A 25190-nucleotide genomic window follows, 5' to 3' on the forward strand; every position below is an offset into this window, starting at 1 on the left:
TATTGTAAATGCCATTTACTGTCAATATTAGTTGTTTATATGCAGCTTTTAGGTTTACAGTCACTTTAGCGCGCATTCCTCTGACAAACGGAAGTGTTTCAAAACGTAGAAAGGTGTCTACATAGACAGCATTTTTTAGAGATATGATGCCAAAAAATGCTGAGTAGCATAACCCTTGGGGCGCGTTCACATCGGGCGCGTTCTTCTCGGCAGGATTTTCGGTTTATGTACGCATGCGTCGCACGCGAGCTTGCGTCGCGTCTCCAGCGTTTCGCGTCAAACTAATCACTTTTGAGAACCCACCTCGGGACCCTTGAGTTCTACTCGTATAGGACCTTTCAAACACAAGAACGCGCCCCCTAAGATGCCCAAACCGCTGACTAAGTAGGCAGCTGACTGGATTTGGAGACAGCCCATATTCACACCGAGAGTCCGCGTTCAAAAAGGACTTTCCCGAATTGCAGGTAGACTCATCTGAAGCCAAGGAGGGGGGAAAAATCATGTGACGCTTACAGAAGAATTTGGATATTTTAGGGGGGAAGTTTTTGAGAAAAAAATCTTCAAAAGAAAGAAGTTGGTTCAAACCCAGTCCGTCTCAGAGAGAATAATGGATCGTGTTTCGTAAAGGCATTGCTGATTCCGTACAGGTGTGTCGACGAATGCAGGTAAACGATTCTTCGCGTTTATGTTGTAAACACTATTTATTAGTTTTGTTTCTGTCTTTATAGGTATTATTAAAAGCCACTGCGCACCTACAGTTAGTATTCGGCTTCTTTTTTTCTCAGGGGAAGTCCAAGATTGTGAAATGTGTTTAGATTCCAGTAGATAGGCTATCAAAATTACACAAAAGTTGGTTTTCTCCTAAATAGTCTATTATACGCATATGCGTGCATCCTATATGTAGGAATTATTGAATTTTATACATATGAGGCGAAGCTACAACAGCCTACTTATGATGGAAGTTTGGCTCATTTCAGCGAATCGGTTCTTTCGAACAGTTCGAAAACGTCAGTCGACCTTTCTTAAGAACCCCTCGGATCGATCCAGACTGATTCTGTGAACCGGTTCAATTGATTCACAAAAAAAAAAATTCGACTCAAAACAAAACCGCTGTCGCATTATTCGATATGCTGTCATATTTTCTTAATGAACATTTCATGAAATGGGATATGTATCTGTTCATGCCTCTTTAGAAAGTTGAAGTTGGGTTGTTTTTGTCCTGTAGAGGAGATGGGGGGCTGCTGGAGATGGTGCTACACGACCTGCAGCTGTTGCCTGCCCGAAGATGAGAAGAACGCCATCGCCATACACAACGAAATCAAACGAATCCTTGCAGATCAGAAGAAACGAGAACGCAGAGAAATCAAAGTGCTCCTACTGGGTGAGATATCTCTACATATTAAAGTGTTTAGGTGTTTTAAAACTAGTAAAAGCACAACTATGGACACCGAAGACATCTGCCAAGGAGCTGCCTGAGATCTTTAAATGTCAAGGATCAAGTGAGTCATCTCAACTGTGAAGGGAGTGAACCATTATGTGAAAAATAGCCTGCTTGTTTATGCATGTTCCTTCCAAGGCATTGAAATCGAAATATGCATTTTGAAAAAAAACTATATACTGTTATGTTTGTGTGTGTGTTTATGTATGTACAAACCAGAATGTTGTGGCAAGTTAAATTGATGGACATGTCACATTACCTACCCATTATTGTCGTGGCTCCTATTTGGAGATAGTACGACTGATCTCTTTAGCACGCGGCGTCTTAAGCGACACATTCTTGAGAGACCATGTGATCGGGGCATGCATGACTTTTAATATTTCTGCTCGTTGTCATAGTGGAGTGGGTGAAGACTGCTCGCACACTGATTTGATTTGACGTGACGTGTGATTGTTTGCCCGTCAAATATTTGCGGTTTGAGAAACGGCGAGAACAGCCCGAGCCACTGATAACTGGTCTGCCTAAATCACTTAAACCCAAACAATACGAGAGGAACAGTTGTAGAGTTCACAGCCGAGAGAGTCCCCCGATGTCTGCGGGACACCTCAGTTTAAAGGCATCCGAACCCGTCCGGCTGCATGCTTTCTGACAGCTGTCAGTCTAAACACGACACTCTTTGAATCCTCCGTTAACAGGACTGATAACATTCCTTTGTGTGCGAAGAAAGCCTGAACTGTTATCATCTGCACATTGCATTGCATTTTTTTTTTTTTTTTCGGTTCTCCATTTTTGGCATTCCATGACCTGGTTTCAGATCTACTATCGTATCTGACATCCCCTTTTCGGCTTCATGTAATATTGATTTATTTATTCTGGATTTCAGGCACTGGAGAAAGCGGGAAGACGACTTTTATCAAGCAGATGAGGATTATTCACGGCAAGGGCTTTTCCGAAGAAGACCGGCGTGGCTACACTAAACTGGTTTTCCAGAATATCTTCACAGCGATGAAGGCTCTGACGGCAGCCATGAATACCCTAAGGATTCCCTATGCAAACCCTCAAAACGAGGTGACCTGCCAGAGAAAATCTCGAATCGTTTCTGAATTTGATTTAAAATGAAGTGCACAGCAGTCCTTTGAAACAAACCGTAAAAGCAGAATTTACACAAGCATGCACGACCGGTTTCAGACACAAGTTTGAGATTACTACTGGATTTCTATGGGCAGGATCGTTCGATCAAATCAACTCCTGCCAAATTTGACCAAAAACTAACTTGAATTATTTGCTTTTTTAGCTTTTTTTAAACACTAAACATACAATATAATGTGTGCGATTACTATAAAATGGTTCTAAATTATTAGTGCAGTACATATTCATGTTCTTACATTACAAACAAGATAGATCACAAAATAATGTGTGTTTATTTAAATGTGCGTGTGTGTATGTATATGTGTATATATATATATATATTTACACACAAATCATCAACTTTTATGGAAAGCATGTGACAGTCGTCCTTTCAAATAGAGCAGAAATCTAGAAAGCATCCACGCAATATTTCTATAAACAAGCCTGATTTGTTGCCGTTGATGTCCATAGATCTATGGGAAACAGTTTCAGGAAGTGGAGATTCGTCAGATGGCACATTTGGACAGAATGTATGTGGACGCGATCCGCCGTCTTTGGGCTGACGAGGGGATCAAGGCCTGTTACAGTCGTCGTCGAGAGTTCCAGCTTCTGGACTCCACAGAATAGTGAGTATATGTGTCTAAAACATCATCAGAACCCTGACACTAAGCATTCTATCATTCTAAAGGGGCCGGTTTTACAATAAAGAGCAGCTGACTGTTTATAACGTGAAAACATCATTAATAAATCAACATATGTGGCCAAGAAATATTAATTGTATAATACAAGAAGCTGAATTTGAATATCCATGACATTTCTGTTGAATGAAGCATTTGAAGCATGTATGTTCTTAGAATTAGAATGATGAGTGAATGCTGATGTCATCTAATATATACATGAATTCATTTGGAATGTTGTATTATGATATTAATTTATCGAGTCTAAAAGGATCTGTATTAGCTGTGTTATTAATATACTATAACCATTACATGAATAACCTAATTAAATTTTTAAATATATATATATAAATCTAGTATTTATGTTTTAAAATTAGAATATAATTAGGTATTTATATTATTTATAGATGTTATCTGTTATATGATTTTGTTAGCTAATTAATGTTATTAAATATTATATGATTAGTATTAGAACTACATTAATAATGTTAACAAATATATATATATATCTAACATATATCATTACAGCAATGCTTACATATAATATTAATACTAATATATTCATGCTAACAAGAGTTAAAGCAGTTTTTTTTTTTTTGTTCAAATGTTTATAAATAGAATGTTTATGATCAAGACCCAAAATTGGTTTGTGCAGATCTGCGTAGCACCATTGGAGGGCAATACAGCTGTATCTTTAGACAAGCCCAAACAAGTCAGTACTGCAGCAAACCATTCGGTTGCATTAAATATGAATGAGTTTGCTTGCTTTTATTTTAGTCATATATTATTAACACATTTTCACTTTTCAGTCGTTATAAGAAGAATAATGTGAACTTTTGTCTTAATGTGGTGAATGCTCACATTGAATCCCGCTTGAATTAAGGCAGTGCTGATTATTGTGGAGCACATTTCCTGTGAAGTAGATCAGCGTGTTCTTGTTAATTGTTACCTAATCACTCCTTTACACAGTTCTGCATGTCCTTCTCGTTCTCTCCTCCTGCTTCCCCGATCGAGTTCTCAGTTCTACAAACCTGGCCGTGATAAGAAACACAAACAAACCAGGACGCTTAATTAAACTGCCGTCTAAAGCACAAACAGCAATAAAGCAAAAGGCAAACATCATGGCACATATATCACACTCACACAGTTCTGAAATGTTACAATGAAGTATGTGTTGGATATATATATTTTGTTTTTAGCTATATGGCAAATTTGGACCGTATTGCGGGCCCAGACTTCGTCCCAAATGCCCAGGATGTGCTCCGAGTCCGATTCCCCACCACAGGCATCAACGACTACTCCTTCAGTGTGGAGAAAATCACCCTCAGGTACCGTAATGGACATATCTTATCTAATAAAAAAATGTCTTGTTTTTTTTGTTTTGCTAAAATTTGCTCACTCTCAGGCCATCTAAGATGTAGGTGAGTTTGTTTCTTCATGAGAACAGATTTGGAGAAATTTAGCATTACATCACTTGCCTGATCACCGATGGATGCTCTACAGTGAATGGGTGCCGTCAGAACAAGAGTCTAAACCGCTGATAAAAACATTACAATAATCCACAAGTCATCCACACCACTCCAGTCCATCATCTTGTGAAGAAACAAATCCATCATTAAGGCGTTTTAAACAGCCCCTTCTGGCCATAATCCGTAATAACGCTTCCTCAAGTGTAAAAGTCTCCTCATCTGAATCAGGAGAGAAATACGCACATATCAAGAGCAGTTTACAAGTGAAAACAGTTCTTAAAAAATACGTGAGTAACAGATATATCGAAAAACAAATGTGGATTTTGACGTGAGATGACAACAGGAGGATGGTCTTTATCACTAAAGGAAGTGTTGTTATGGATTGTGGACTCATATTTTGGCCAGAAGTGACAGTTTAAAGTTAAAACACCCTTAATGATGGATTTGTTTGTTACAAACACACAGCTTTTCACATCACAAGGCATTAATTGATGGACTGGAGGGGTGTGGATTACTTGTGGGTTACTGTGATGTTTTTATCAGCTGTTTAGACTCTCATTCTGACGGCACCCATTCACTGCAGAGCATCCATCGGTGAGCAAGTGACGTAATGTAATGCTAAATCTCTCCAAATGTGTTCTGAAGAAGAAACAGGCTCATCTATATCTTGTATGACCTGAAGATGAGTACATTTTTAACAAAATCACATTTTTTTGAACTATTCCTTTAATCCACGAACCCCCTGCAGTCCCCTCACAAACATCCAGGGGTCCTCGAACCCACAGCAACAGCATAGCAATTTGCTAAAAGACCAAGCCTTGCTTACACTCATATTTTATTCAGAACACTTTATTATTAATTTTTTATTAAAAATGTATAAAGAAAGATGATGTGAGTCGAATACCTGACGCAATCCTGTATATTTTGAGGTAGACATGCTTGATATACGACAGCAAGGAAGTATGAACAAATAATAGGGGTTGACGGTTAGTGTTCAGTGTTTTTGGTTTGAACAGAAAGTTTCAAGAATAAACAACAGAGTTTAATCTCTAAATCTTACCACTTTTTTGGGTTATTTTCCCTGAAGGATTGTGGATGTGGGTGGCCAGAAGTCCGAGAGGAGGAAATGGATCCATTGCTTTGAGAATGTGACGTCGCTCATATTTTTAGCCTCTCTCAGCGAGTACGACCAGGTGCTGGAGGAGAATAACAAGGAGGTGAGCATCTGTCTGAATCTCTCTTGTCCTAATCGATCGCTTTAATCCGTCTGTTTTAGGTCTGGACTCGGATCAGTACTGAGGCACATTTCACCGCAACTCAAAAGTCAAAAAGAAATGTGCACATTTCTAATTTGCACACAGATATAAAGCCTGTTTTTAAAATCAGTAACTTTTTGTGACATTATGTAATTAATTAGCTAACGAAAACGAATGACTAACTAAAATGTTAATTAAAACTTATTTACTAAAAATAAATAATATGCAAATGATAAAAAAATATGTTATTATATATTTATAGCAGCTAATAAAGCCGATTGCTGTGATGTCTGTTAATCAAAAATAATAATAAAAAGAAGGAAATCAATAACTTTTGTAGCTTTAAGGATTCATCTATATTTAATTTAGAAGTTTAATAACTTTTCAATTTCTGTATATTTTATTACTTGCTGAAAGGCACAGGTAAAAAACATTTATAATAATGAGTTTATGTGAAGACTGTTGTAAGTTCACTTAAGATATTTTTTTTAGATTAAATATTTTTATTATAATGTTGAAGGGCTCTAGTCAGTGGTTAAATATTAGGAAAAAAGAACAATTTTATAGAGATTTATTGGTATAAGTGAAACCTTCAGACATGAAAACATACTGATATTAACAAATATAATAAATATACTGACTTTGTTGTTTCTACATTAATTTGAAGATGGAATGTGAAATTATTGCAATATAAATGTATATTTAAAAATGTGTGATTACTTGTGATTAATTTATTTTTGTTAATCGATTGACAACATTTAATATATAATATTATTGTTGTCATTCTATTAAAAAAATACATTTATATTTTATTCATACATGTATTTATATATATATATATATATATATATATATATATATACATTTTGTTTATATAAACAAAAACTAACAAAAATGATAAAAGCACATAAAAAAATTACACATAAGATATTAATAAATAATTTAATAGTATATAATTAATGCTAAAATAATGCTTGTTCAGCAATGAAAATCATCTATACATGCCTTTTTACATGACAAAAAATACAATTAAGTATAATAGTTTAATGGTTACATTTATTTTTGTATTACATTAGTGTACTAATTTAATAAATTACATTATCATTATTTAAATAATATTAAATAAGCCTTTATTTATTAATTAATTTCACTACAACAAATTCCAAACACAGTTTTTTCATATTAAAATAGGCTTTTAATTGTCATGAAAATAATGTCACAATGCAATGGCTCTAAAATAGGCTTAATTTAAAAAATGCAAAAACTTTTTTTTTCTTTTTTTTGACATTGAGGTGAAACACGACCCAGACATTTCTAGACAGATCCACATTCTGTTGTTTCAGGTTTGTTTGCACCTTCCCTGAAGCGCTCATTCCTGTTCTCTTCCCATGCAGCACTGATAAATTGCGTAATCTCTTGTCTCTCTCATTTAATTAACCTCTGCTGTGAATGCTTGCTCTCCCCGGCTCCAGAACCGCATGAAAGAGAGCTTGTCGCTCTTCTACACCACCATCCACTCGCCATGGTTCGCCAGCTCCTCCATCATCCTCTTCCTAAACAAGATGGACATCCTGGAGGAAAAGATCAAGACCTCAGACCTAAAAAGTTACTTCGGAGGGTTTGACGGTATGGAAATAAGTATTTGTGCACCAACAATTCAGTAAATCAGCCCCAACCTGCCCTGCCCCTTAAATAGAAATATTATGGGATGAGAATATCAGGCTGGCTAGGAAACAGAATTGACAATTCAGTTGAAACAGGTTTTGCTTCCCAGCAGATGATGTAGGACAGATGTTAGTTTCTTAGTGCTGAGATGGAGGCAGTAGAACTCGCTTTAGAACTCTCGCCCTGTTACCAACAGCAACCAATAGCCAGTTCAGTGCATTTAATCTTTGAGATTTAAAGATAGACAGTCGGTTAGGCTTGAATTTAAAGAGACAGTACGCCTAAAAAGACTAATTCTATTGAGATACATTATAAACTGTAATGTATAAACTGTCGTAAGTGGCATTGTAAGTGTCACGTGATCCTTCAGAAATCCTTCTAATGTTCTGATTTGCTGCTTAATTGTTATCAGTATTTTTGGTGCTCACTCAGTTATTAATCACGGTTCAAGACATTAACACTTTTTTAAAAACGAATATTTAAATATATTTTAGAAATTACTTAATTATATTCTGGTTATGGCAAAGCAAAATTTTCAGTGTTACCATTAAAAACGGTTCAGAGGTATGTAATAAATAATAATAAAATGACGAAAGCAATACTTTTATTCAGCTAGGATGCATTAAATTGTTTACGCTTAGAATGTTACCAAAGATTTCTCAAAATTCTAAACTTTGCATTCATCAAAGAATCCTGATGAAAATGTATCACACTTTCCACAAAAATATCAAGCGGCACGACTGTGTTCAAGATCGATGATAATAAGAAACGTTTCCTGCTCGGCATAACCAGTATATTAGAATAATTTCCGAAGGATCGTGTGACACTGAATAATACCCGAATAATGGCTGCTATTTTAACCTGCAATAATTTTTACTGAACAAATACATGCGAAAAAAAAAGAAGCTGTTTTTGCTTAAATAAACCCAGCCTTGTTTGGAAAAGAGCTGCGTGAACATTCTGCTAAACATCTCCATTCGTGCTTTACAAAGGAAAGTCAGTCAGACAGGGCCAGTAGAAGACGACTGAGTGATCTGTCCCTTTAATGCAACATTAACCGAATGAAACCGCTACGAACTTTGAGCTCTAAAAGGGTTAAACATTCATTCTCAAGCAGGAGCTCTTAATAGTGATTCGAGGAATGTCTTTCTCTCGGCTTACTTTTTATTGGGCCTGCCTCTGTAATTTGCATGTGCTCCTCCCAGTTCAATCGCTCTTACCTTCCAAGCTTGTACTAACTCCTCCCCTCCTCTGTGCTTTGGTGCCACCTTCAGGCAAACGCCGGGACGCGCAAGACGCCATGGACTTCATTCGCAATATGTATAAACAGAGGGCTTTGAAGGCGGAGACCAAGGAGTGCAAAAACATCTACCCTCACTTCACCTGCGCCACGGACACCAATAACATCCGCATGGTTTTCAATGACGTGAAAGACACTGTCCTTATCAAGTCTCTGCAGGAATATGGAGTGCTCTGACTGCCAGCCTAATAAACTGAGCTTGACGGGACGCACAGTTGATGGCTTGAACTGTTTTTCCTTGTGCCACCCCTCTATGCAGCCTTCCATTTCTTTGTGGTTCGCTCCATCTATTCCTATATTCCTGCTTTGTTGGTGGATTAAAACATCTGATTCTTACGGGGTATGATTGCAAGTCCCCTACTTAAAGAGACATCACTCTGAAGGAATGAGGAAGCTGTGACTGTCACAGGAGGCAGATTTTCAGCGTGTATCGGTTTCGAGGGGGCGGCAGGAATTTTACACATTATAGCCACAGGCAAGAATGAACTGAGAAATACAACGCAACGTTTGACCCAAATATGTGACTTTACTGATTACTTGGAGAAAGAGAATGGAGAGGTTCTTTTCAAAAAGGATTTAAAAGTAACATGGAAGCCCGTTTCTGCCAAAGAAATAAATTAATAATAGATAACTAATAATGAATACGCATAAAAAGTATAAGCTGCTGCTAAGACAAGTCTGAAAAGTGTACAATATGTGAGAAGTCGCAACTGGTAGGAAAAAGCGTTTACACTTTATTTTAAGGTGTCCTTGTTACAGTGTAATTGTACATTTAAGAACTGAGTAATATTAATTAACTACATGTGCTTACTGTATGGTTAAGATTAGGTTTGGCTTAGGGGTACTTGTGTGTAGTTAAGCGTAATTTATTGTTATTATAATAGCAAGTACATGTAACCTTAAAAGAAAGTGTTACCAAAAAAAAAGTACGAATCGTGAGATAACATCGCAATAAATGTTTTTTTTTTTTATTATGGTGGTGGAAATAAAATTGAAAAGAATTGCAAGAACTAAAGTTAAAATTTTTGGAATTGCAAGTGTGTGTGTGTGTGTGTGTGTGTGTGTGTGTGTGTGTGTGTGTATAAATTATATCACAATAGTGAGAAATAAAGTCCGAATCCTTGACGGAAACAGGCTTCCATAATTTTCTTTCTGTTACATGTAATTTTTTTATTATTACACAAACAGAAACCAGATTGTTACAAAAAGTTGGGGTCTTAAATTCTAAATCTGTCAAATTAAATCTCACTCTTTGTAATCTGTAATCATTTTTTTTGGTCTCACTTTATATGAACTACTATGTGCTTACATTTAAATGAATCTTTTGGTGCAATGTACTTATTGTGTACATGTTTTTTTACATCGTACTTATATTGTAATAAATACCTACGTGTAATTACATCTGAAATTACATGTATAATTACACTATTGACCAACCCCCCTTGAACCTTAACCCACCCTTAAACCTACCCATACCACCAAACCTGTCCCTAACCTTATGTATCCCACCTTAATAGCAGCAGAAGTGTTTTGCTATGCAGTATGAACATAATAAGTACATTGTGCTTATTTTTTGATGCATGTACATAGTAGTTCTTTTTTTCTTAAACTATTTTATTTTAGAGAAAGAAATGCTCTTATATATTTGCTCAAAATATAGGTAACACTGTTACTTTCATGTCAAATGTATGAATTCACAATGCATATATATATATATATATATATATATATATATATATATATATATATATAAATGATTCATTTAGTATTAATTTATAAAAAATTTGGGTAAACTTAAAACTGTAAATTTAACTTGAGGCCTTTATGTTTATAAACCTAGAATCAACTACACACAGACACTAAATCAAGAAAAAATATTTTATTTTTATATATATATATTTTTTTAAATTTTATCTTTCTCAACAAATGTTTGATGAAAAGGGGTGGTTTAAACCTCAGTAGGTAAAAATTACATTTGTATTAATTTAGTTCATTTTTCTGTTCTTTTTGATTTTTCACTCTATTTATGTGATCTGCAACTGTCAACAAAATTTGGCAACCCTGTTTTTATTAAATTGTTTCTAAATATAATATAAATACAGTTTACCTTTAACTTTTCTTATTTCTTACTGATAAACATGAAAAAACTAAACATTCTGGATTAGGTTTTATTATAAACAAATTGAATTTTAGAAATTTAGAAAAATAAAAAATAAAATAAAATAAAAATATATATATTTATATATTTGCTTGATTGTTTTCTTTTCACATTAAAATGGGTAACAGGGTTGAAGTTAGAGTTTTATTGATACAGTATCCTATAAGAAGTGCTGTTATATGTTATATAACATGTTATATAAAAAATAGTTGTGTAAAAAAAGCTTGTAAATTATTTTTATTTTTGCCTTTTAAAAACCAAAGTGTACCCTATACATGGAAAGTGCCTTTAATTGTAGCATTGATAAACTGGTTTTCTGTTGTTAGTTTTTTTTTTTTTTGCTTTTGTGCTTTTTCCTCAAATGTTTTCCAACTCCACCCTTTTATGATGCCAGGCAAAAAGCGAGACAAGAATGATGCGATGGACTACATCAGTGCCCTTTACCTCGAACAAGCCTTAAACCGTGAAAAACGAGTACGGAAGTGCATTTACAAACACTTTACCTGTGCCACCGACACCGACAACATCCGCAAGGTCTTCGAGGATGTCAAGAGAACCATTCTCGTCAAGGTGCTGGCGTCATATGGTATGCTTTAAGATGCAGCGCGGACAATCTGAACTGATTCCTGGAGACAAAACAATTGTTAAGATCACTAGGGATGTTATAACATGGTTGAATGGATATCTTTATTCATGTAAATACAGTTGATTTAACTTCCCTGACTGATTAATTGTACTTGCATTTGAAAGTAATTTGTTACAATTGTTTTTTGTTTTTTTTGCATTTGCTTCATTACACTAAAATTAACAACACAAAATCTGACAAAGTGACAGAAATATTTGTTGAGATTGACAATAATGTCAGTATGTTCGTGGTAAAATTTCATGAACTCTTTGATTAAACTTTGCTAAATCAGAATCAAGTACTTCATGTGTTTATATTTGCACACAATAAATCAGATAAGTACTGAGAACTAAAGATAACTAAAGTCATCTATACTGTACAGTTAAAATAATGGAAAAAAAAAGATGTTGCATTGGTTTTAATAGGATAAGAATTCATTTTTAAATAAAAAATTTGACTGATTGATTAGCTTATTTTTACCCAAGTATTCATATTTTTATGATGGGTTTTTATATTTTAAGATTGAAAGTCTGGGACAATGGTACCAGAGTAAAAGACATTTAAATTAAAACAAAAGTTTGAAAGTTTTGAAAGTTTGGTTTTGGTAAGTTTGAAAAATGACTATTATTTAACTCCATATAATTACCTTCACATTATTTATTTACCAGTATTATTTTTAAAACTTAATGGGCTCAGGGGAGGCGAGAGAGACCTTACTGCTGGTGCCGCAAGTTGGACAGTGTTTCTTTAGAAAAACGAGTAATAATTTCGTAATACTGGCATTGCTTTATTTTTGTACTACAATTTTTTTTTCTTATCTAATGTTTTGAATATTTTTATGTGCCTCCTGGTATATAAAAATATTACAATAATACCTATACAAGAACATACAAATATGAAGAATATCAATATGATTTCAAAAGAAGAAAGGCCTGTATTTATGCAGAAAGTATCTAAAAATGTCTGGTTCCCAAAAGATCTGCTCTGCTGCGCTCCATCCTGCAGCTTGAGGATATGCCTCTAATCCCCTAGCTTCACTTTCTCTTCCACACCACAATCTGGAAGCAGTATTTTATGGGTTTTAGGCAGAGAACATTAAAGGGGTCATATGATGCGATTAAAATTTGTCCTTTCTCTTTGGAGTGTTACAAGCTCTTGGTGCACGACGAAGATCTGTAAAGTTGCAAAGACTAAAGTCTCAAATCCAAAGAGATATTCTTTGTCAAAGTTAAGACTCTGCCACGCACCCCTAAAACACCTCGTTTAAACACGCCCCCACATGTCTCTGTCACCATGTGGAAATATTTGCTTATTGCTGCCCAAATGCCACACAAAGAAAGAAGGTATGGTTTCAGTAACCGCACGCAGTTAGAGTTGAAGCAGCCATATCAGGGAGATGCTGTGTATATCTTGGTGAAAGCAAGAGCATTTTATTTGGTCTTCTGAAAGTAGATGCATTTAGGAATCTTTAAAATTACTTACAACAGAACAGCAACGCATTTTATGGACGACCATTTCGTGAACCTGAGAGAGGAGGTAATTTTGACTTTGCTGCGACAGTCTGGTGCTTCTGAATCAGCTACTGTCAGTATGTTTTGTTATTAGTTTAAGTATTTGCTGTTGAATGTTCAAATGCAGAGTTTTGCACATCGCAAAAGTGAGTGAGTGAGAGAGAGAGAGAGAGAGAGAGAGAGACAGGGTCACACAGTGGAGTCAGCTGTCTTAATCGTCCGTGGCTTGTGTACTGCAAACACATACGAGCTTCATCACTGTCTGTCACGCGTCTCTGTTCCACTTTCGGGCTTGAACTGATCATAAAACTAAGGACATTATTAACTGTCTTTACATTTATTTTGAAAGAAGAAGCTCACAATTATGGTAAGGGGCGTTACATTTATGATGAGTGCTTGCAGTGTTCGGCCAATCACAATGCACTGGGTCAGTTGACCAATCAGAGCACACTGCTTGTGTCGGAAGGAAGGACTTTATAGAAAACGACGAGTTTGAGACGCGGGGGGCATAGAGAACCTACAATAATGTACAATATTTCAAAGATAATGTGTATTTTGAACATTAAAGCTGCGGTAGGTAACTTTTGACGCTCTAGCGGTTAATAAACAGAACTGCTTGCGTCTTTCGGAAGAACATCGTAGCCGGAACTACTTCTCTCTGTTTATGTCTATGAAGAATCACAAAGGTACTGGGTTACTCCGCCGCGGTACCCCCGAAGCAATCTAAAATAGTCCGAATATAAACACTTATTATAGGTGCACCCTAGTGATTGTCCTAGTCCTAGTGATTGGTGTACTCGCTTATTATATACATTTTTCTACATTTTGAACACAAACAAAGTAACGGACCGCAGCTCTGATTGGTTGTTTCTTAACGGGAGCGATGGAGTTTCTGCAAATGGCAATAGGACCACTGGGAGGAGCCAGAGGAGCTTGATTTTCTTCACAGATTATCTGTCTCATATTCTACTGTCAGGACATAATGACAGGTTTAACAAATATGTAAAAAATATATTTTTTACAAAAGTTACCTACTGCAGCTTTGAAGCATGTCAACATATTCGATAAAACCTAATACACAAAATAATGATATTTTAAAAACCATCATATGACCCCTTTAATAACAGGGCATGTGGACTCTTTTACTGCAACTGAAAAATTACATCACGCCAAATTTCACCTGTTTTCTCCCTACGCTCTTCTCCCATTCATTTAATGAATGGGTGAAAGTACTTGAACGCACAGACCGGTTTTATGCTCATCACTTTAGAGACCACTTGTCACACTTGTACCAGCTCTTTGTGACCCAAGTGAGAAAAGATCTTCTAATTGCTTATCATTTTAGCATGATGCGGGGCACAACCACTTGCAGACCTTTGAGGAGGTGTTTGAAAACAGCCACTCTCGCTTGAGGTCTACGATAAATGCGCTGTGATTCAGTGTACAATTCTCTGTTCATCCACTGTGAATGTGTAACACACGTCACAGAATAATTTTGTCAGTTTCCTAGCGTAATTTCCTGCACATCCCAAATTACATGTTTATAGCACTGTATAGTGGAAATGACGCTGATGGAAATTATGTTTCAAACACTAAAATGGCCGTCTACTTTGTCTACTTTTTGAAAATTTGTCACCCATTGATTTTTAATTTGATCCCAGGTGTGTCTTCTTAATTCCCTAATTATCCTGAGTTTAAAAGCCCCAGTCTATTGAGTTCATGTTTTTCAGGTCTACTCGTTGTCTACATGTGTCTTCCAAGCGCCATGTGTGGATGTTTCTCCTGTGATTCTTGGATTAAAACTGTAAATGTAGCCATCGCTAGAGAGATCGACAGAGCTGAGGATTGCCGCGGAGCAAGAGGCCCCCTCTCCTCTCTCCATTGTCTCTGCTGGTCCTGTCCAGCCCTCCTTCATCCATAGTTCCCTTGCCTGAGGGGGCTTCTGATCCTCCAGTGCTTGCTCTTAGACTGTGCCCTCCAGTGCCTGCTCCTCAGAAATGCCCACCCTTCCACCTGCTCCTGCCTCCTCCACCGCTGTCATCTGGCAGCCCCTCTACTTGCCCTCAGCCAATCATCTACGCGGTCGAGCTCCGCAGGACTGCCATCCACTCCCTTGACTCCGCCTCCAGTCTCCGAGGCCTGGAATCCATCTCAGCCCATTGACCCATCGGCTCCACCATGGCTCTTAGCTCGACCTGGCTCCCTCATCCCTCCAGCTCCACCTTGGTCTGACGTCAACCATCCTGTGTCTTGGGACTCCAGTCCTCATCCCTCCGGCTCCATCAGGCTCCTTCATCCCCTCGGCTCTACCTCAGTCCTCTGTCACTCCGGCTCCACCGCGGCCTCCCAGATCCACATCTCCACGTCTGTCTCCGGGGCCATCTGCTCCACCTAGGACCTTCGGATCCTTCCCGTCACCCCTCCATCTCCTCCCTCCTTCGTCACCCTTCTGGCTTCCTCCTGGATATCCATCCTCCTCCAGATCCTCCTCCCAAGTTCCCATCCATGTCTCCCTCTTTTGTTATTATGGTGCGAGGACGCACCTTTTGGGAGGAGGCATTATGTCAGGACTATGGACTTATCTGTGTGTATTTCTGCGTATAAAAGCCCCAGTCTATTGAGTTCATGTTTGTGGGGTCTACTCGTTGTCTACATGTATCTTCCAAGCTTCTTGTGTGGATTATTCTCGTGTGATCCCTTGATTAAAGACTGTACATGTTTCCATTGTGCTCCTTACTACAGCATAGTGTGACACAAATACTCAGAATTAAAGCATTTTCCCCCTAATTAAAAAAATTAAGCTGCATTCACATTTTCTGTTTCTTTTGCTGACAAATTCAGTCCAGTCATTTTAACAGGAATCACTACTGACAACTATAACGATGGAGAATGTACATTTTTGCCCATGGAAATGGGATTTTGGATGAGTTAAAAAAAAAAAATTATAAAAAGTTAATAAAAATGAACCCTCTTGAAATATTAAAGAGCTAGAAGTGTAAGAAACCCCATTATACTACACGATATGAATAACTGAGCATTGATGGATAAACCTCTATTTAACAAAATTCAACCATATTAACATAAAATAAAAGCAAATTAAATTCAGTATAAAATGAAATAACAATGAGCAATAAAATAAAGAGTGAAAACTGTGAAGATTCCAAACTCCTGCAAGAACTTTTGCTTGGCTTATTTAAAATGGCAAATACAAATCTTGAACCTCAGGTCAATTTAAATTTGTAATTGGTTTGGTCTACTCAGTTTCATCTCCCTGTGGGTTACAATCCCTTTGAGGCCTCAAAAGAAAAAGCTACGGATTCAGATCTCTCAGAGTGTCATTTTTGTAATGAGCCGCCCCATACATTGATTAGCTCATCTGGCTGAAAGCTCAGTCAGGAAAATGCATTCCGTGGCCTGCTGACAATCACCCCGGGCAAGCTGTTCAAGCTCACATCTAGAAACCAGATCTTTCTTAAATCCCCAGACCCATTAAAGATGAAATTAGGTGAGGGAGAGAAGACTGGAGCTGAAAGAAACACGGATGATGTTCATACTGTGAACTCAGATGGGCAGTTTACAGTGTCCACACAGTGACACAGATGTCGGGGCTGCACTCTTGGGTTTGGCAAAGACCACAGATTGTTTAAAGGGACAGTTCACCCAGAAATGAAAATTCTGTCATTAATTACTCGCCCTCATGTCGTTCAAAAACCGTAAGGCCTTCGTTCATCTTCAGAACATGTGTTTAAGGCCGAGAAAGATAGTAAGGACATTGTTAAAACACTAAATGTGACATCAGTGGTTCAACCTTAATGTTATGAAGCTACGAGAATACTTTTTGTTCACAAAGAAAACAAAGAGGGGGAGTTGCTCAGGTACATATCCAGGTGCAACATTATAGTCGATGAAGTCCTAGGTGTAGACAAGACCAGACAATGACTACGTTTACATGGACATCAGTAATCTGATTATTTACCTTATTCTGAATAAGACAATATTATGATTAAAGTGCATGAGTTACATGAGTTGCTTTTAGAATATTCCTTTCATGTTCCCGTTTTACATGTTATATATTATTGTCACATAGTTGCACGCACCCTGTTACTGTAAACTGGCCTGTCACTCATCTTGTCACAGTTAACACTCCACATTTCATTTAATTTAACTTCCTACCATCCTGGAGAGAAAAGAAGTAACCAGTTGATCTGCCAGTCCCGGGTCTTTCATGCAGAGAACACTGCTCACATTTTGTGCAATTAAAAGTTAACGGCCACATTTCAAATTTCACATTACTGTTGCAAATGGAATACAACACAGATAGCATTGAATACATTTTTTTACCATGTTAAATGTTAATAGACCCCTTTTCACATGACGTCATGCAACTTCGCCGTGTTTGAAGTTAATTAATGCATTTTATGTGTGTTTGAAGTTCTGAACCGAATCCTTCACCAAAACTCAATGGATTGTTGTTAGAGTGTGCATGGATCCACACTTCAAAAATTGACCTGAAATAGTAGACCATCCTGGGATTTTTGGCATACTTATTTCAACATACTATGCTTAAGGACACACTTACTCTAATCTCACATACTAATATATATATATATTTCATTTTTAATTGGCTTTGGATAAAAGTGTCCGCTAGAAGACTAAATGTAAAAGTATTTAGGATGGATAGTATGAACAGTGGGACACAGAGAAAGACTGGTGATCTTGACAGAATGTTTGTTTACCAACATTCTTCGAAATATTCTCTTGTCCATGGAACATGAAAGATGTTATATTGAAGAATGTTTGGAAACAAATGGTTTTGGAAGCTGTTTGGTTACCAGCATAAATATTCTCCTTTTCCTCTGGAACATGAAAGAAGATATTTTGAAGAAATATCTTTTTATCTTTTCTTTCACAGAAGAAAGAAAGTCATACAGGTTTAAAATTACACAAGACTTAGTAAGCGATTACATAATTTTCATTTCCATGTGCAGGACTATCCATTTATATAGCCTATGTTTGGAGGCTACATGAATTAGTCGACATTAAGTATCTACAAAGAAAAATGTGAAAAACTGTCAAGTAAATGCAAAAAAAAGTCTATACACTGGAAACCTAATTTCTGTTTGTTTCTTGCTCTATTTGTAAGAATTATCTAAAGACTGAGCAACCATAATGATCACATAACAGTGCAGTCCTTGACCCAGTGATTCACAGGGGTATCTGCTATTGCTCAGTGTCATGAAAGATTGCTCTGCCAATTACTGTGCTAATGTACACAAGGAGCAAGTTGGACCAGCCTGAAAATACTTTTTGTTTTTTTGTTTATGAACAATTCAAATTTAATCCGAAGCATTTGTAAAGCCCTCCTGAAATCAGGCTTGACGTCACGCAAGTCAACGCTATAATATTTTAAAGGATTGTTGTAAATTCTAATAATAGGGTTTAAAGTTGACCTGCTGAATAGGCAGACACAGAATTGCAGTCATGACACTAGTTTATCTACCCACGCGCACTAATAGACAGTGAGTCGGAAACGCGCACTGAAGTGCGTCTTGATGTGTGATCCGGCAGCACTGGTGACTGTCATTCTCCATTAGTTGAGTTGACACTCTTCCCACTGGGCACCTCGTGTGTGTGTGTGTGTGTGTGTGTGTGTCAACTTCCTACAAGTGACAGCCACAGAGCAGCCAGTCTCACTGCCCTTGTCAGAGAGACAACTGGTTAGATGTGCTTGCCATTCTCTCCAACAAACTCTGCTGCCCTTCTCTATTTGCTGCACTCAGGGTAGATGTGAAACCAGTCTACATTCATCAAGTTCAAGTTTTGTACTTTCAACCTGTACTTTCTTCTCTTTTTTTCCATAAAGCATTAAAGATGATGTTTGGCAGAATGTTCAAGCTGTTCTTTTTTTTTATACAACGAAGATGACAAATATAATAATTACCATAAAATACACCGTGTACAAATGTCTTTCAGAGGCTTAATTTGAGGAACAGATTAAAAAGGGGTGATTTTGTGCTTAACGATTGCTTAAATTGCAATTGTTTTTCCTTCACATATATTAACGATCATTTATTGTGACTATTCGTGTACCAGAGAGACACAGGTAGATCGAGAGATCCAATTGTGGGTATTTATTAATGAGGGATAATCCGAATCGTAGTCAACAAGCCAGCAAAGGTCAAAACCAAAACACAGTCCAAACAAAACAAACAAATACACAAAGGAGGGAACAGGAAAGGGAACTCGGAAGACAAGAAGTTAGGGTGAATCTCGGGAGACGCGAAGACGAAGGGGAATCTCGGATGACGAGAATGCTGCATACACGAAAGGTAAGGACTCCATACAAACAACAGGAAAAGACTGGAATGTATAGGGAGGCTAATGACAATAGAGTTCCTGCACCTGGTGCAATTAACAGGAGTGCAATTACTGTGAAGACAGGACCAGACTAGAGGAATTCTAATGCCTACGGTGAAGTGCCTAAGGGGAAGTGAGCCCACTAGTGGACACCCAGAGAAACAGAGACTAGACAGCGTGACATTACCCCCAAGGGAAAACCAAAGGGAAAACCAAAGACACAAAGAGACCAGGAGGGAGGTGGAGCGGCAGAGGATCAGGGGGAGGGACGGAGGGCCAGATAAAATGGTAAAACAGAGACAAGAGGACCAGGTAGAATGGGGAAACAGAGACAAGATGACCAGGTAAAATGGGGAAACAGATACAAGAGAAGTGCAACACAAAACAAGGAGTCCAGGAGGGTGGTGGACCGGCGGAGGATCAGGGGGAGGGACGGAGGGCCAGGTTCTTAGAGGGAAACAGAATGAAAGACACAGACAAGAAACCCAGGGGGGAGGTGGACCGGCGGAGGATCAGGGGGAGGGACGGGTCCATTGGAGGAAACAGAAAGAAAGACACAGAGAGAAGAATAACAAAAAATAAACACAAAAACACAAGTCCAAGAAGGACATCACGTGACGCCCACCAGGGCAGAGCAGAAGACCACCATAACCGTGTGGTCATGACGGACGCCCCCAGGGCAGAGCAGAAGACCACCACTACCGTGTGTTCAGGGCGGAAGCCCCCCAGGGCGAAGCAGAAGAACGCCACAACCGTGTGGTCAGAACGGGTGCCCCCCAGTGCGGAGCAGAAGACCACCACGTCCGTGTGGTCGAGACTGGAGTTGTCACAACAGGAACAGTCGGGTGCTCAGAGAGATCGACTGAGACATGACGAGTCTCTGGAAGTTCCGCAGCGGCGAGGAGAGACTCTGGTAGTTCAGCAGAAACGTGGAATGGTTCTGATAGTTCATCAGAGAAGTGGAGAGTCTCTGGTAGTTCCACAGAGGAGTAACGAGACTCTGGTAATCCCATGGTGTTTATACTGGATTCCAGAAGATCGTTGCTGACTTGACTCTGTTCATGAAGATTATTGGTGACTTGCATTTGTTCATGAAGATCATTGGTGACTTGTATTTGTTCATGAAGAACAATGGTGACTTGCCTTTGTTCATGACGATCACTGGTGACTTGAATTCTCCCATGAAGAACCCCGGTAATTTGACTCTGTCCTTGAAGATCACCAGTGACTTGACTCGGTCCTTGAAGATCACCAGTGACTTGACTTGACTCTTAAAGGTCAACGGTGACTAGCCTTGACTCTGGAAAGTCCATGGTAACTAGCCCTGACTCAGGAAGGTCAACGGTGACTAACCCTGACTCTGGAAGGTCTACGGTGATTAACCCTGACACTGGAGGGTCCATGAGCACCTGACTCGACTTTGGAGGGTCAACTGGAACCTGACTCAACTCTGGAAAGTCAACGGGCACCTGACTCGACTCTGAAAGGTCATCAGTAATCTGACTTGATTCTGGAGAATCAACTGGAACGTGACTCAACTCTGGAGGGTCAACAGGACCCTGATTCAATTCTGGAGGGTCAACGGGAACCTGACTCAACTCTGGAGGGTCAACGGGAATATGACTCGACTCTGGAAGGTCAACCGGAACCTGACTCAACTCTGGAGAGTCAACGGGAACCTGACTCAACTCAGGAAATCCCACCGTAGCTGCCATCCTCTGCAGTGGCTCCGGGCTGGCGGCCACCTTGTGCAGTGGTGCTGGGTTGGTGGCCATCTTGTACTGTGGTGCTAGCTCAGCAGACGTGACGTGAACAGTCTCTGGATCGGCAGACGTGACGTGAACACTCATGGGAATCTCTAGGATTTTTGTCAGCTTGGAGAAATAATCAAAAAATTTCTCAGCGGCCATCTTGGGCGTTGGCGCTGAGCTGGCGGCCATTTTGCACCGTGGCGCTGGGCTGGTGACCACTTTGTGCTGTGGCACTGTGCTAGCGTCCATCTTGCCTCGTGGCGCTGGGCTGACGGCCATCTTGTGCAGTGTCGCTGGACCTGCGGCCATCTTTTGCTGTGGTGCTGGGCTGGTGTCCATCTTGCCTTGTGGTGCTGAGCTGTCGGCCATCTTGTGCTGTGGTGTTGGGCTGGCTTCCATCTTGCCTCGTGGTGCTGGGTTGGCAGCCATCCTGTGCAATGGTGCTTGGTCGGCGGCCATTCTGCGTAGCGGCGCTGGGCTGGCGGCCATCTTGTGCTGTGTTATGTTGGGCTGGCTTCCATCTTGCCTCGTGGTGCTGGGTTGGCAGCCATCCTGTGCAATGGTGCTGGGTCGGCGGCCATTCTGCATAGCGGCGCTGGGCTGGCGGCCATCTTGTGCTGTGGTGTTGGGCTGGCTTCCATCTTGCCTCGTGGTGCTGGGTTGGCAGCCATCCTGTGCAATGGTGCTGGGTCGGCGGCCATTCTGCATAGCGGCGCTGAGCTGGCGGCCATCTTATGCAGCGGCGCTGGCTCTGCAGACTGAAATATGAATAGACATAACGCTGGATCTCTTTTGGATGGAGTCCTTCTGTGACGATTCGTGTAGCAGAGAGACACAGGGAGAGCGAGAGATCCAATTGCAGGTATTTATTAATGAGGGATAATCTGCATCGTAGTCAACAAGCCAGCAAAGGTCAAAACCAAAAGACAGTCCAAACAAAACAAACAAATAAACAAAGGAGGGAACAGGAAAGGGAACTCGGAAGATGAGAATTTAGGGTGAATCTCGGAAGACGAGAAGAAGAAGGGGAATCTCGGATGACGAGAAGAAGAAGGGGAATCTTGGATGACGAGAATGCTACATACACGAAGGGTAAGTTCTTCATACAAACAACAGGAAAAGACTGGAATATATAGGGAGGCTAATGACAATAGAGTTCCTGCACCTGGTGTAATTAACAGGAGTGCAATAACTGTGAAGACAGGACCAGACTAGAGGAATTCTAATGCCTACGGTGAAGTGCCTAAGGGGAAGTGAGCCCACTAGTGGACACCCAGGGAAACAGAGGCTAGACAGCGTGACATTTATTCTACATAAGAAAAACAAATTATGCTTTGGTAAATCATAATTATGATGTAAAACAATATGATTAAGATTATGAGATACAGTAAATTATTACAAAAGGCCATAATTTTGACCAACATATTATATTTTTGTCAAAAATATTTTTATTATAACAGTTACGACTTTTTGTCAAAATTATGACCTTTTATCTTATAATTTTGACATATGTCATCATTTTGAGATATTTAGAATGTTCAACTTTCCATCTCATAATTTAGACTTAGTATCCCATAATTTTGATTTGTCATATTTTCGACACAATTGTGACTTTTTATCTCATAATTATGACTTGATATCTCTAAGAATATTCAAATCTGACTTCGGTCATATTTATGATTCACCATAATTTTTATGTATGTATTTATTTATTTATGTGGGACAAATGGGCATCCACAAGCTATAAAATGACTTGGGATGCATATTTTACTGTATTTTTCTAATGCTTTTGTGAAACTTAAATCACCATTTGCTGTCATTGTATGGAAAATAGCAGCTTGGACAGCTTGGACATTCTGCTAAACATCTTTGTTTTAAGAAACAGAGAAAATGTTCGAAACAGAGAAAGTGATGAGAGATGAGTAACAGAATTGAAAAGCTGGGGTAGATTATCCCTTTAAGCTTTTGAAAAAATAAATTTTTCTTATTTACTATTTCAGTTAAATTGTGAATATCTCTGTTGCTTTTTGAATATTTGTGCTGAAAAAATTATATTCCCATGCCAAGTCATTTTGAGATTGCGCTTGTATCAGGTTTTTATTAATCTCAGGGTTACTTCTGTGCCTATTTAAGAATGTCAGACAGTTATTATGTGACATTTAGAAAGATTTATTCATCTTCTCTGTGTGAGCTTGATTATTATGGCAGGTTTGTGTGAACGTGGGTTAGACCGAAGGTATCCGATCGCATGAAAAATTGGTTTAAGCAAAACTTAATTTACTGAGTCAAATATAACATTATAAACTCGGTATGATAGCTCACCGAAAATTGATGTCCACTTCCAGGTTAATAAAATATGTAGCATACTGTGGCCGAGCTGCTGGAGTTCAGGTAGCTTTAGACTCAGACTTTGGAGAGATGCTGGTGGCATTAGCTGCATGGGCAGCCATGATGTCACTGTGGCGCAGACTTTGTTTGCTGATAAGACGCTGCCAAATCCATCCTGCCTCACACACACACACACACACACACACACAGGAAGGAACAAGCAATTTAGAAAAGAAATACACTGGCTAAATCCAGTTTTTAAGTTCCTCTATGTATTAACATCTCCTGTGCTGATGTTTGGAAAATGTTCTTTACGTAGCCAAATAGCAACCACCCTGAACACCCTGCAACCACATAGCAAAGTCCTGCAATTGTGCCAGCAAGTTTTGCATGCAACAAAATTGTAAAAATCCACCCTTGTTTTTATGAATTTGTCTTCATTTAGGACCCAACTGTCTGTTTCGCTCTTGCTGGAACACATGCATACGCACCTGTTTTGAGGCCATTAATTAGATTTAACCAAAACAGCTCAGGGCTTTTGGTTTATTAATGCTGAGAAACACCAAACACAAAATGTTCCCAATTAAAATGAAGATGAATGGCAGGGCACGTCCCCCCGTTGAGCCGCCGCGTCTAAATTATCACCATGCAGACAAACCATTAAACACGCAGCCCTCACCCCGTCCCGACAGACTGCGCCCGAACCACCCACTGCGATCTGTCTTTCTCAGTCTTGTTTTCTATTTATGTCTCTCTCAGTCCCTGTTCTGTCACTGTAGGTGACGAGCCAGGGGACGGCGCATTCAAAACAGCTTAAACAAAATACTCATGTTTTTTTAAATGAGATGCATATGAAAGGATTTCACAGCTAACAAGAGATAAACAGTGTAAATAAATGCCTGTGATCGATAATAAAGTAAAATATCAAAGACTTTGTACACCATTTATCTCAAGATTAAAAGGATATAAGATGAAGGCGCACCTGAAAGTCTTTCGACAAAGAAAAGAAACTTCAAGTCAGTGTTTTAACAACATTACAAGGAATCCAGTCAAAACATAGGCTTTAATTTCCTTGATCTTTTCAGAGCAGCCTATGTTGCTAAACATCCTGTTTGACTCCTTGTGCCACATCCTGAAAGTTGCATGAATAAATTACCAATCCGCAGCTAGTTGTGAAATGGTTGCGGAAAGACTGTTATGACTGTTGACACAAGTGTTGTTGGAAAAGCAAACATGCACAAGAACAAAATGGTGCCACCAGTGACATCCAAACACTCGCTCTGGCCTCTGATAGAGCTGGGAGTTGTTGTTTTTTTAGCTTTTTGCTACTGTAACTTCTGATGAGAGCAAAGGATAAGACTAATATTGTAAATCTAGGCTTGTGACATAAAACAAAAACAAGTAATTCGGTTATTTCATGCATAGCATACATCTGAACAAAAACAAAACAGCTTAACAAAGCTTAACAGCTTAACAAAATTTTCCATATCCATGTCCACCAGTGCATTGCAAAATAACTAGATAACA

At 38.7% G+C, this 25190-nt stretch overlaps 1 protein-coding gene and 1 long non-coding RNA gene across 5 annotated transcripts; one reads left to right on the forward strand and one right to left on the reverse strand.

Annotated features, from left to right (window-relative positions):
- The first annotated feature begins 157 nt into the window (after positions 1-157).
- On the forward strand, positions 158-12010 carry LOC127988015 (guanine nucleotide-binding protein subunit alpha-11). 3 transcript variants are annotated; one of them, XM_052590510.1, is made up of 8 exons: positions 158-665; positions 1226-1381; positions 2322-2506; positions 3038-3192; positions 4443-4571; positions 5800-5929; positions 7441-7594; positions 11486-12010. In XM_052590510.1, exons 2-8 carry the CDS (start codon positions 1231-1233, stop codon positions 11686-11688), a joined length of 1107 nt encoding a protein of 368 aa, XP_052446470.1. In that variant the 5' UTR covers positions 158-665; positions 1226-1230; the 3' UTR covers positions 11689-12010. The 3 variants fall into 3 exon arrangements, with proteins under 3 accessions (XP_052446470.1, XP_052446471.1, XP_052446469.1); XM_052590511.1 differs by lacking the exon at positions 11486-12010 and adding an exon at positions 8908-10688 and having other exon boundaries at positions 164-464; XM_052590509.1 differs by lacking the exon at positions 11486-12010 and adding an exon at positions 8908-10688 and having other exon boundaries at positions 170-665.
- LOC127988017 (uncharacterized) lies at positions 3842-24345 on the reverse strand. 2 transcript variants are annotated; one of them, XR_008161491.1, is made up of 6 exons: positions 24155-24345; positions 23658-23838; positions 11595-11717; positions 7407-7539; positions 5773-5908; positions 3842-4274 (listed from the first exon to the last, which is right to left on the reverse strand). It is a non-coding gene; the product is annotated as an uncharacterized LOC127988017 (long non-coding RNA). The 2 variants fall into 2 exon arrangements; XR_008161490.1 differs by having other exon boundaries at positions 7324-7539.
- Positions 24346-25190: the final 845 nt, after the last annotated feature.

This window comes from Carassius gibelio, chromosome B22 (genome assembly GCF_023724105.1).
Source record: "Carassius gibelio isolate Cgi1373 ecotype wild population from Czech Republic chromosome B22, carGib1.2-hapl.c, whole genome shotgun sequence".
NCBI classification, from domain to species: Eukaryota; Metazoa; Chordata; class Actinopteri; order Cypriniformes; family Cyprinidae; genus Carassius; species Carassius gibelio.

Excerpts from the sequence above, each read along its gene's own strand:
- LOC127988015 (XM_052590510.1), top strand. The coding sequence starts at position 1,231 with ATGGGGGGCTGCTGGAGATGGTGCTACACGACCTGCAGCTGTTGCCTG. Across the intron at positions 3,193-4,442 it reads CTTCTGGACTCCACAGAATA|CTATATGGCAAATTTGGACC; the intron begins GTGAGTATATGT and ends TTTTGTTTTTAG. Across the intron at positions 5,930-7,440 it reads TGGAGGAGAATAACAAGGAG|AACCGCATGAAAGAGAGCTT; the intron begins GTGAGCATCTGT and ends CCCCGGCTCCAG.